The sequence below is a fragment of the Corvus kubaryi genome, unplaced genomic scaffold (genome assembly GCF_017639235.1).
Source record: "Corvus kubaryi isolate FWS band 111438036 unplaced genomic scaffold, C.kubaryi_AGA036_p1.0 37354, whole genome shotgun sequence".
In the NCBI taxonomy this organism is placed as follows: Eukaryota; Metazoa; Chordata; class Aves; order Passeriformes; family Corvidae; genus Corvus; species Corvus kubaryi.
This window is the reverse complement of record NW_024581116.1, coordinates 3,797,207-3,810,438: the sequence shown is the minus strand read 5'-3', so window position 1 is coordinate 3,810,438 and position 13,232 is coordinate 3,797,207. Positions and strand designations below refer to the sequence as shown.

Sequence of the window (13,232 nt, the reverse complement as noted above, 5' to 3'; positions counted from 1 at the left end):
GGGGGCGTGGCCAGCGGTGTGGGAGGCGGGACAAACGGGTTTCTCGCGTTCTCATTGGCGACCCCTCCTGCCCGTTTAGGCGGGGGCTTTGCTGATTGGGCCGCCCCGTCCTCCACCTTGGCGGGCGCGGCGCGGGCGGGCGCGGGGCGCTCTGAGGGAGCGTTGGGCGCGGAGCGCGGCGGACTCCGGGCGGGTGAGGGAAAGGCGAGCGAGCCGCAGGTAAGGGCACGGCCGCCTCCCCAGGGGCTCCTTCCCCGTCGGGGCCGCAGCGCTGTCCCGCGGACCTGGGTTATGCAACCGCCCCGCGGTCCTGCCCCGGCGCCGCGCTGCCCTCGGGGCGCGGGGGATGCGCGGCGAGCTCGCGGCCGCCCGTCGGGAGAGGTCGGTGCCGGTGTCTCCCCCGGTGGGATGCGGAGGAGCTCGTGAGGAGGGGATGGGGGCGTGGGAAGGAGGTTTGCGGCCGTGCCGGGAGTGCTGGGAGCAGGTCGGGGTCGCAGCGATGCGGACCCGGACCGGGCGCTCGGGCAACTCCGGGTTGGGCTGCGCCGGGAGCCCTGAGAGAGAGGCTTTTCTCGGGCTGCTTTAAACTTGGCTGCGGTATCCGAGGGGGAATGGCTTTAAAGTGAAGGAAGGTTTTGGTTTAAATGAAATATTATGAATAAGTTCTTTACTGTGAAGCTGGTGAGGCACTGGCACAGGTTGCCCAGAGAAGCTGTGGCTGCCCTATTCCTGGAAGTGTTCAAAGCCAGCTTGGATGGGACTTGCAGCAACCTGGGATAGTGGAAGGTGTCCCTGCCCATGGCAGGGGGTTGGAACGAGATGGTCTTTAATATCCCTTCCAACCCAAACCGTTCTGTGGTTCAGTGATCCCAAGCCAATATCATTTTATGCTTATATAAGAGGTAGCTCTCCAAACTTGCTGGTTTGGGTCCTTTTCCTCACCTCTCCTAGATTCTTTTGTACGTCCTTAAAATATTGTGGTCCTTTGCTTCTTGAATTTGGAGTTTAGTGAAGCTTCCTAAAATCAAATCTATGATAAGTTTATACAGCTGAAAGAAATCATATAAATGAGAATTGTAGTTTAATCAGGGGTTATACTTTACACCAGCTTCTGTCTTAGGCTTTCAAGTTTTGCCCTTGGAAATGGTTTGGTCTTTGTTTAGCTAGTTAGAATGACTGTTCTGTAGAAAAGGAAAACTCCTTCTCTATGAAAATACATAATTAGTGTAAAGAAACTGCTGCATTTATTCTTTCAGTGAAACTAAATGATATGGTTGCACATCATCCCTGAACAGATGGAAGTCTGAATGCTGTGAGAATATAAAACAACCCAGAAAACTGCAAAGACATCTCAGTAAACAAGGACAGAAGAAGATTTTCTGTAGATGGTCATCCCTGCTAACTAATCATTGGTACCTTTAACAGCAGGATATGTCCTATTCTCCTTAAACTCCCAAGAAGCTGTGTCAGCTGTGTGATCTAGTTTGTCTGTCCCTTTCCAAGTATTGTAGCTTGTGTTCAGATCCAGTAGCTTGGTTTGTCGTTGTTTGTGTTGAAAATGTTTGTCATTGCATCGGTGTCCTTAATTTTTTTTTAATTTATAAATTACTTGATTGTGCCAGCAGGAAATCCTTTTAGAGGAGGAAACTTTGAAATTTTGTTCCAAGTCATCATTGTGTCCCAAGTATCTTCTAGGAGTTAAGCTCTGTGAATGACTCCTATTGCAGGTAGTTCTGGGTAAGATTTGGGGCACAGTCCTGAATTTCAGTTTACATGCTGGAGGGCTGCTAAACGAGTGTTCCACTGACCCCTGTGTGAGGTGACAGCTCTGGCTGAAGGCCAGTGATGCTCTAATGCTGTGTGCCCCTTATAAAACGGGTTTGCTTTAAATAGATTAGCATAGAGGCCAAGTGAAGGTAATCAGGAGGCTTGTTCTGGTTTGTGTTTGGGGAGGGGGTTTTTTGTTTTTGTTCTTTGAGTACCTTAATGTTGCCGTGGTAACTGTAGTGCCCGATTGATCGAAGCTCAGCTTCTTGACCTTAAGAACAGCACAGGGAATCTTCATACCTGGCACTGGCTGCTCCAAAGTATGACCTTCCTATTGTGCAATGGGACTGGAATTTTGGCTTGGTTGGGTTCACCAGTGCCTCCTTGATTGTTTTCTCCAGGGCTGGAGATGCAGATACTCAGCAAGGTGATGCCAGATAAATCCCTTTGTGGCCTCGGGATACATCCCTGGCGTGGGAGGTACAGCTGAACCTTCAGTGTGATGTGCATGTCTTGGACTGCTTGAGCTGACCAGTCCTGCTTTAGAGGAATAAAACTGAATAGTCCCTTTGGATGTTAAAAGCTTCCAAAAATAGTTCCAAAGTCTCAGCTAAATTTAATGCGGCTAGAATGTCAATGGAAAGGATTAGAACATTTGGGATTTGTACCAGTTAGCATTTAGAAAAAAAAAAATTAAAATCCTCTTCCTCATATTTGCCACTTTTTAAGACGAAAAGTGGAGATTGGCACTATTTTTGTGTGGTGCTAACCAAACTGGAGCTCAAAAGTGAGTGGGCTTCCCTGTACAGGTAATTTTGATTCCTGTAAGGGGAATTTGCCCAGGTGGGAGATCAGGAGTGAAGGCTGTGGGAAGGGGTCTGTGGGAGGGGGTCACTATAGTCCATGTTGCTTTTGAGGCTGCAAAGGTTCATTAATCCTGTCAGGTGAGGGTCCAGTTCTGCTCTTTCTAATTAAGCAAAAAGCCTCTATTTAAGTCCAAAGGAGCTTTCCACAGTGAAGAATTAGCACCATTAAAAATAATGCTCATCTCCAGCGTTCACTGTGCAGAGTGGAACGAAATTCCAGTAAGTTACTCTGTGACCTTCCCTGTTACATTTGTGCCATCTGACAGAGCCTTCGGTGTGGGGCCAGTTGGCTTCAGCAGGAGATGCAGCCCTAGGCTGACAGTGAAATTGGTGGCTCTGCTACTGTAAAGTCAGTGACTATTTTAAGTAAAAAATTACTCTTTCAGTAAAATCTTATTCACTGGGTTTAATTTCTCCCCTCCTGCCTCTCCCCTGTCTTTGAATTATGGTAAAAATTGCTTTTTTGGTGCTGTTTTTTTCAGTAGGAGCCAAGATGGAATCCCTACACTTTTCCTGGACCCTTCTAGAAAAGCAACTGCAACTTTTCTTTGGTTTTTTTCTTCAAATTTTCTTAATTCCTGCAGATTATGGTTTCCAGGTTTGCACTCAGGACTCAGTAATACTTCTAGTTTATAGTGATTGTATTTAAAGCTTCTATTTGTAACGTTTTGTTTGCTTTATTCTATTTTTAGTCATGTTGTTTGTCATGGCAAGCAGTGTTTAATAAAAAAAAGTAAAGTTTCCTAGTGATTTGAAGAGATATGTGCCTGTTTCTTGATGTCCCTCAGGGATTCTTTTTAAAAACTCTAAAGACAGGAAAATGTTCACCAAGGAAATGCCTTATTAGTTTCCATAAAAACAGTGGATAAATCTATAAATGCTCAGTGATATAGGAGGCATTGGTCTATTCAGACACTTCATATACTCAAATTGTCTTCATTCAATAAAATTTTCTGCTGAAGGTTTTGGCTCTGCAGGCATCTGACTTCATGAGAAGATATACATCTTTGCCCTTTCAGTTTTACACTAAATAAGAGTAATTTTTCAAAGAGAAACTTAAGTGAGCTACTGCTGTTTTTCAGTGAATATAATTTTCTGCTGTTAATTTTAATTTCCTCTGTTAATTTTAATTAGAGGTGTCCTGTGTCTAAAAATAGTGGGGTAACAGAATGAACACAGAGCTCCTATTTGGAATCTCTACAGAGCTTTTGGTCACAGCATCTCCAGAGCTGAACACTGACACGACCTGATCTGTTCCAGTGGGAGGAGTGTTTGCCTTGTGTTTGCCTTGTGTTTGGAGCTATCCCAAATTAGAAACCTTTCCACACCTGGACCATGGGAGGAGAAATTTAAAGTAACTCATATCAGTGGGAAGTGATGTGCAGGGTCTGGGAAGGAAATGGCTGCTGTGGTTCTCCAAGGGTTAAAAGTGCAGCACTCTTGGGGTTCTTATTAAAGTTGAGGGTCCAAACCTTACATCAAATTCAGAAATAACACAGAAAGCTTTAAATAAAGGGAATAAATAGATGTGGCAAGTGCTCAGCATTAGATGGAAGTTACATGAAGTTGTTGGGCTCAGATTTGAATCCACCTCAGTGTCTCAGACTTTTCAAGTGAGCAATCCTGACAGTTTGCTGTCATGATCCCAGTTAGGATTTTGGATAATTTAGTATCAATATTGGTGCTAGATGATGCCTGTATTACTGCATTATTTTTAGGTTTTTTAATGGCCTTGCCACTTCTTTTGAAATTCTGTATGGCAGCTTCTGGTATCTCAAGTATGAAAAATTTCCTGGTTTGGGAGGGGAGAAGCAAGTGCATAACTCAATTTGAACTCATTGCATTTTAAAAGGAAGATAAGTACAGTTTACTATTATGTGGGGTTTCTTTGTTTTGTTTGTTTGGGTTTTTTTTGTAATATAAAAAGGATCCTAAGGGGATGAAGTTAACTTAATTTTGTCAGAAGCTGTGGAAAGGAGCTTTAACATAAATGGGAATGTGATCCAGTGATTGTATTATAGTTACATAAAAGATTACTTTTAATTGTGATTATTTTATATGGAAATCCAGTTTATGGATGATACATAACTTAGAGTTAATTGTTTAAAGGGATTTGAAATGTAAATTCTTTTGTTCTAAATTAGTCGAATAATTGGAAAGAGAATTTTTTTTTTGTCAGAGGACTCCCTAAAGTGGCTAAGTAATTTCAAAGAAGCCACAAACTGCTACCAACAACATGATACCTGAGCCTTAAGGTTTGACAGACATAATAAAGGATACGTATGATTTTTTACATATATATATGTATGTACATTTTTGTATGTGTAAAATTATTCATAATACGGAAAAATGTAAGATTTCCATCTTATGCCTGAGGATAACTTTTGATTGAAGTCTGCTAACAAATGTTGATTGAAGTATGTTTGTCCCCTCTGATTATCACTGAGCTCAGGCTCATAGGCAGTTTATTTCTCTTGGGGAGCATGTATGTATTTTATTTGCAAGGTTTCTGTTTTAACTGTGATGCTGTGCTTTGTCCATGTGCAAAGGAAAAATCTGTGAAACAACAGCTGTTCCATACAGGTGTTCTTAACTATCCCATCATAAATTGGGCAGAGGATTTAAGAATCAAGGTGTTACAAGTTGACTTGCTAGTGGAGGGAACACTGATCACAAATCTGTATGTTAAGAGTAGAAGATGCCTGTGCAGGCACAGACACCTACCTGCAAGTCTGTTAAAAGAGCTGGTCAAAAGGCCTGTGAGACAATGACTTTCTTAAAAAGACTTGGCCAATACCAAAGTCCTGCTGGGCAAATATGTCTCAATAGTTGGCTGGGAAAAAAAGAAACAAGCTTTTCCTGTCCAAGAGCTCTAGCAGAGCAAAACTACTGCTACATGATGTAAATATTTATTAATTTCTCATCCTGGCTGCTGCAGAGTATGTTCATTTTGTTATTGGTTAAAAACCTGAGCTTTGTGGTTGTAACTTAAAATCCTGTTCTGTTTTGTTGTTTGTCATAATTGTTTTGTTGAATTCCTAACTTAGAAGCTTTCCTACGTAGTACTTTATTATAATATGGCTCTCCCAGGAGAGAAAAATAAACAACTGTTTAGTGAGGAAGCCTAAAGACTTCCCTGACTTCTGTCAACAGATTGAGATTCTTTGCTTTTCTGCACACACTAATAGCTTTGTTATGCCTTGGGAAAGGAGGTATGAAACTTGTTAGCTTTAACATTCATAATCCAAATTCCTACAACTTTAGTGTGTCAGTTTCTGTGGCTCTCAGATGGTCAGAGTCTTCCCTGGCTGCAAGTTGTTTGCCTGTTGTGAATGAAATTCTTCCCACAGACTGGCACAAGCCTGCTCTGTGATGTAAATTGTGTTTTGTAACACACTGGGCTTGAAGTTCATTTTCATAAAGCTAATGACACAGGCTAGACATGATGACAAACATGCTTAGAGATGATTATTTTTGGAGGAGATGATTTATTAACGCCTTTTGCTAGAGAAAATAATACATTCTGATGTGAAGTTTCTGGCTGGTGTGAGAAGTTCTTTGTAGTATTTCCCTGGATGTGTTTACCATGAAATGTACAGTAATACAAAGTTTAAGTGAGTGAGTTCAAATACCAGGGGTAATGTCACTGTGATGGTCAACTCTCTACACTAACGTGTACTGCTGGACTTGTAGCCATCTCCTCTGCCATTTGTTCAGGCTTCTTCTTTCCAATTAGAATTTAATTTCTAAACTGAAATTAGTTGGAGGTAGTTGTGCTAATATTGGACTGAGCTGGTGAAAGGAAGGTGTGTATTTGATAGCCTGAAAACCCGTCCTCAGGTTAACACAGTACTTTTGAGACTTGCTTCAGCTTGTGTTCTTGAGAACTTCTGTCATTAGCCCTGAGACTCCAGCAGTAAGAGTTACTGATATTTCCATAACCTTATGTTATGGAATGATGTGCTCTGTTGTCAGCCAAATCTCATTTCAGAGCAGAGGTTATATGAAAGGCACAGCCATAGCAAATTAGCTCCATAATTTAGCTTTACTGAGATTAAGTGTAATAAGCCCATATGGTTTAATTTTGGACAGCAGTCCTATATAGTGTGTTTGAGCTAATATTTACAGCTATTTATAGAGAATAGCAAGTATGCAAGAGAGCAAGGGCAGAGCAGAACAGATGAGCACGCTGAGTTTATGTAACTCTCTAACTGCTTGTGTCATGAGGAGGAAAAGCTGCTAATGATTGCATATTGTTATTGAAAGAAACAAGTAAAAGGGAATAGATTATTTTCCAATAAACTTGTAGTTAACTTACTGGGGCTCTGTAGAAGCGATAGGTTGGTCTACTAAGGACTGCTAAATACCTGATTTTATACTAATTAACATACTGATCATTAATTGGACCTTGACTTACTTCCCTTGGCTGGCATGAAGCTTACTCTCATAACAACAATAGTGATTTCATTTAATGTATGGGCTCATTATGTGTGCCTGTCGTTCTGTGTGCCTTAAAATTACCTTTCTGTACTGATGCATTTGGGATAAAGGCTCCAAAATCAGCAGGACTTTCTTAAAATTGCTGAAAGTCTATTGAGTCCATTCTTCCCTTAATTTTATTTGCTTCCTAGTGTGATTAAGATGCAAAGAAATTGCTAATGGGCATGGAAACCAGTGTAAGTTCTGTACTTAAACTGTAGAAAAAATTGGCTGTTCTTTGTAGCAGAGATGTGTCTTGGCTGTACTGGTTTTTGATGATGCCATGTTCATGCTGCTCTCCAGAAGAGTCTTTTGTTTTGGTTTTTTTTTTCCTTGATGCCTGATTTAAATTTCAAAGTTATTTTCAATGTTCTTCTTACCCAGTGCATTGTGCTTCCTGAGCTGGCTGCAGACTCAGAAGCACCAGTAGCCTTCCCAGCAACAAACAGGGTTCTCTTAAACCCAAATACAGCACAGTGTTTTCTCACAGGACAAGGGGCCCCTAAATAATGTCTCTTCTGCTTGTGTTCAGAAGGTTGTACTGATAAGTTTAGGCCTTTCCTGTGCTAATAAATGAAGTTGAAGCCAAGTTCCTGTTTGAACCTTGGTGAGACTGGTCTTAGTGCCCGGTGTCAGAGGCCAGTTCTTGCCTTGAAATAGTGTGAAATTTACTTTCTGCAAACCAAGCCCCCAGACTGAAGAATCCCTGGGTTAACTTGTGGATGTGGAATGTTTAAATACATAGTGAAACTGTGTTATGTTATCTTCTCCATGCTGCCAGGGATGAGGGGAGATTCCTACTTCTTTGGAATGCGGGGCCTTGGCCACTATGGCTGCATCCCGGAGGATGGAGGGCAGTTCCTACTCTACTCTATCAATGGAGACAACGGCTTAAAGAGATGTTTTGCAGAGGAAGATTTTCATGAAATAATTGATTTCAATGATCTCCCGAATTCTCTCTTCGCCTGTAACGTTCACCAGTCTGTGTTTGAGGATGAGGACAGTAAGGTACAGTGTCTGTTTCCATGTTTTCCCTGTAAGAGAAACCTATGCTTTTTATCTGTTTATTGCAGTCAGTGAAACAGTTTAATTTGTCTCATGCAAAGAAACTTGATCATAAATATGACTTCTTTCTAAGGTGATAACAACATTTTGCTGTGACATTTATTTCAAGAGTTTAAAAGCTGAAGTCAACAAAAAAAGTTTTTCTTTTGTTGAGATTTGCAGAATACTGAAATGCAGGTTTGTGTGTTCATGGCAACCTTGGCTGCAGGGATGGTGGGGATGGCAAAATCAAACGTGATGGCTGCTCCTGCTTGCTGATCACAGACCACTGGGATGGGAGGCTGCCTTTCTGTATTTTCTCTTAGAATTAGAGAATCCTTAGGTTGGCAAAGACCTTTGAGTCCAACCATTTACCCAGCACTGCCAAGCCCACCACCAGACTGTGTCCCCAAGTGCCACACGTACACATCTTTTAAACCCCTCCAGGGCTGGTGACTCAATCCTTTCCCTGGGCAGCCTGTTTCAATGATTGACAACCCTTTTGGTAGATAAATTTATCCTAATATCCGAGCTAAACTTCCCCTGGCATGCCTTGAGACCATTTCCTCATGTCTTATTGATTGCTAATTTGGAAAAGAGACCATCACCTGCCTCACTCCAACCTTCTTTCATGTACTTGTAGCGAGAGAGATAAGGTCTGAAGTGTTTGAAGTTACCTGTAATACTGTGTTCTCACTGTCATTCACTTTAGATTTTTCTAGATAAAAAAGACATGAGAAACTTAATGAAAATATTTTGAACTCTGCAATTAATCTAAAACAGAATGTTGAGAACAACATGGTCTTAAGATAATAATAATAACAATTTTTAAAAAATCAACTTTTGGAGGAAGCATTCAGTTCCTGTTTCTTAGTCTACTATTCTTTCTGACTGAGACTTCAGGAATATAAAACTGATTGCTTGGGGCATTATTGTCTGATGAAATGAGTCTGAGCTAATTGTTATAGGCACATCTGAAGCTACTTGAGTGTCCTTTTCAGGATTTTCAGTTCAGAAACAAGCTGGCAGTGGCACAGTGGATTTTGGCTGAAACTGTCTGAGGGATCCAGATAAAACTACAAAGTCACTGGGACCAGAGCTGGCCAGAATGGATAAAGGATTTTTAGAGGGGGAATTACCAGATGAAAGAGAAATAAAACAAGATTTCGAAGGATACAGGCTTCCTGTTAAAGGTACTGAAAGTGCTGTCTGTTAAGGCTGCACAAGTAGAATTGTTTGGGTTTAGTTTTTTAGGCGTCTTTGTCTTCTGTAATGATGTCTTATGAATGTTTGAATAATACAGATTAGTGCTGTGATATAAGCTTTAAAATGGGCATTTATATATTAAAAATCCTTCACTCTAAATTGCAATTTTGGAAAACAGTGCCCTATTTTATTGAATAGGCCTTTTGCTAATAAACATCTTGCATTTACATTCTGCCATTTTCCAGAATTTTCTCACCATCTGGTAGTGAACTTGACTAAAGTTGAAGGGGTCTGAAAGTCCAGTTTTAAAGGAAGAAAACAGAAGCCCACCTAGAAGTAGAGAATCTTTCTCTTCACCCTGCAGAGATTCTATCCCCACTTGCTCCTGAGCTTTCCCTTTTGAGAGCTGAATTCTGGTATTTAGCTGATGGCTTAGTTAGAAAATGCAATGGGTGATTATGTAAGTATGTGGGATAGCAATCCCCAAAGACTTGCAGGACTTAAGGATGTGTCTTAAGAATAGCAGCTGTGTTGTGGAGGTGGATATTCTGTGCCACGTGCAGGTCTGTAAATGCCCTGTCCATGCTGTGGGTTGAACAGCTCTGTTTGCAGGTAAGTGGTTACTCCTGTAAGTCTATATTTAACAAGATGGGATTACCTTCAGATTTCTCATTAAATCCAAGAACCTGGGGAGTTGATTATGGTTTTTATTATTCCTGTAGAACATGTACTTGTGTTCCCAGTTGATTAATATCCATAATCCTTTCTATTAATAACTGTTGCTGCAAGATAAGAGCACACATGAATTCAAAATAAAATATTGTCAAGTTGCTAAGCTAAATTTTAAAATCTCACATGATCACTATTCATAAATGCTGCTAACAGTCATATCTTCAATTATATTTTGATCCAAAGTATATATAATGGTACAATAAACTTCTAAAAGGAATGTAGTACAGTAATGGTTATATCTGCAATTGTTTAATTGTATTATTCATTCTACAGAAAATAAAGCTTTTTGTAATGTGTTTTTGACTTTTACTCCTGACCTGCACTTTTAGGAGGAAAGTGAAGGTATGACTGGAAGTTACAAGTTAGCTAGTAAGGGAAGCCAGAGAAGCCTGTCATTGTAAATGTCTGGTTTGACTTGGTATGGAAAGTTCTGAGTAGCTTTAGCATGGAACGGCATTAATGTAACGAATTTACACTATCAGTTTTAAAGTTACATTATCTGAAGTGTCTAAGGGGCTGAAATGTCCAGTTCAAACTTCTAACACACAGATATCTAAGCAATACACTCACTGAAGACAGGTTTTATTTTGAAGGCATTTAACTCCTTTGTATCAGATACGGGGTAAATTCCAGATTGTGCTTGAGTGTAGACTTGCAGCAGCTACTGGCAGCATGTACATCTGTACTGGGGATAAGCTGATTCGTTTTGTTCTGAGTCCTGAGTCAGAAATACCCTTTCACCAGTGCTGTTTGGCTACAATCCCTCTTAGAAGGGATTCTGTCTCCTGTCAAAAGCAATGATGGCACCTGCAGGGAGCCTAAGTTCAGACCTTCTTTTTATGAAGGTGAGGAATTCTGGCAGCTGAAGGCTGTGTCCTTTGCAGGGAAAGACATAGGCTTGGGTTTTCTCCTGACTGTCACCCTGAGGTCTCACCATCCTGAACCTGAAGAGTTGTGGACTCTGGAATCTGAAGATGAGTTTGCCATCAGGCTTCAAGGAAGGTGCTCAGGACTGACTGCCCTTAAACACTGAAGAAAAGGGGAATACAGTTTAATGATTCCTGTAGCTGATGTTGCTTCAGTAACAGAGCATCTGGTAAAAAAGTATTTCCCTACCTTCCAGGCTGTGTACTTGGAAAGAAATGTGTGCTTGCATCAGGTGAATGCCCCAGATAACTGGGTTGATAATGTGGGCATTTAAGGATTTGTGCAGACTGGTTTAGCAGCTTGCTGCAGCTGAGGGGGGGTGGCTTTGCTTATCTCCACTCCCATCATGGACAGCCTGGACCTTCCTATGGAAAATGAAATTGTACCTTCTTTACAGTGTGCTAGAAAATACAGAGCTTTTCAGTTCCTAAAACCCAGCAAAGGTGTGGATAAGATTATGCAGCAGGATAACCTGTTGCAAAGCTGGGATCACATTCGGTTGTGTCCCTGTCGCTGTCCTGTGCTCTGATCATTTGTTTTGGCATAAAGCTGTTAATGGTAGGGGCAGATTAATTTGGTGTTTTGGAATGTACAGCACTGACTTGGTTGGGTCATGGAAGTGTTATTGTAAAGAAGCTAAAAATAAAATTACTCCTTAACCCTGGGTTTTGTTGCATTCCTCTTGGAAAAACTGATGCGACTATTTATGTGTGAGCAAGATATGGCAAAATTGAGACTGATTTTTGGCTGGTAGTGTGACTGAATGGGAGGTGCTGCTCCTTTTAGCTTTCCTGATAAAGCAACTGTGTTGGTGAGCCAAAGGACATGACTCTGATAACTCCCGAGGGTGGGTATTCGAGTGTTTCAGCAGTTAATTGCTACCCATAGCCCTTAAACTTTGGGTAGTAACCCTTTTGTTGTGCTTTTGTTATGCACGTATCACTGTTTTGTAAAACCAACCTTTCTGTTCTGTGACTTGAACTTCCTTCGGGCTGGGACTAGTAAACACACTGTCAAAGTGAAGCATCTTTGTCTCTTAGGATGGTTTCTTCAGATGCTGTAGTGCCTCAGGAGATGCTTACACAAAGCTGTCATTATTAGAATATGTTTTCATGGGGGAAGGATGTGTTTCCTCAAGCTTTTTAGAAGCTGCATGCTCCTTTTTTTCCCATTCTTTGGGCTCAAATTGGAAGGAGCACCGATTAAACTTGATGGTTTTATTTCAGATAAAGAATGATTCATCAGTTTCTGAGCGTTTTAGTTATGGTGAAGCTGCCTAGGCAGTGATAGCCAAAGTCCACCAAGTGCTTTTTCTTGCCAATGTAATTTAAACCAATAGGAGATACTGTTACTATTTCTGCGTGAGAAAATACTGATCAAGTGTGTCCAGTTCTGGAATTTCCAGCATGAGGAAGAAACAGACATATTGGAGGGTGGCCACAGAGATGAAGGAATGGAAGCCTGTCTGCTCTGAAGAAAGGCCAAGGGAGCTGTGCCTGTTGAGCTTGGAGAAGGCTCAGGTGGATCTGAGCAGTGTGTGTGGACACCTGAAGACAGGGTGCAAAGAAGGCTGATCCAGGCTCTTTTCAGTGGTCCAAGTGCCAGGAGCAGAGGCCATGGACATCAGCTGAAACACAGGAGGTTCCCTCTGAACATCAGGAAACACTTTTTTGCTGTGGCAGTGATACCACAGGATGCCCAGGGGGGTGGTGCAGTCTCTCTCTCTCTGTGGAGATATTCCAAAGCTCTCTGGATATGGTCCTGGGTATCTTAGCTCAAGCTGGCCCTGCTTGAGCCAGGGGTGGATTGGAAAAAATGACCTCCAGAAGTCCTTTCCAACATCCTCCAATCTGTGATTCGGTGAACATCTGTTGAAGAGTATCCTAATTCTTCTGATGCAGAGGGCCAGTGTGGGAATGCAAGATTGGGGACTGAAGGTGATTAAAAATGCATTTTCTGAACCACAAGCTTAATGGAGGTGGGGTGGGGCAGGAAGGAGAAAAGTCAAAGTAACAAGCCAATGGAAAAGATAATCCTATTTTAATAGAAGGGCTTTACTATGAAAACAATTACTATTTTCATGAGGGATTCTTTCACGTTACAACTATTTACATATATTGGATGATTGCTTGCTCTTACGGCAGAAGCCTCTGTTAGACTTCCTTTGACTTTCTTTTCTTAAGATGTATTATTGAAGTTGGATCCTGAAAA

At 41.4% G+C, this 13,232-nt stretch overlaps 1 protein-coding gene across 1 annotated transcript in view; it reads left to right on the top strand.

Moving 5' to 3' along the window:
• The first annotated feature begins 117 nt into the window (after positions 1–117).
• RCAN2 (regulator of calcineurin 2) overlaps positions 118–13,232 on the top strand; it is an 85,695-nt gene continuing 72,580 nt past the window's right edge. Inside the window, exons 1-2 of the mRNA XM_042032815.1 lie at positions 118–219; positions 7,894–8,120. Coding sequence (XP_041888749.1) covers positions 7,896–8,120 — 225 coding nt within the window. The 5' untranslated portion in view covers positions 118–219; positions 7,894–7,895. The remainder of the gene's footprint in view (positions 220–7,893; positions 8,121–13,232) is intronic.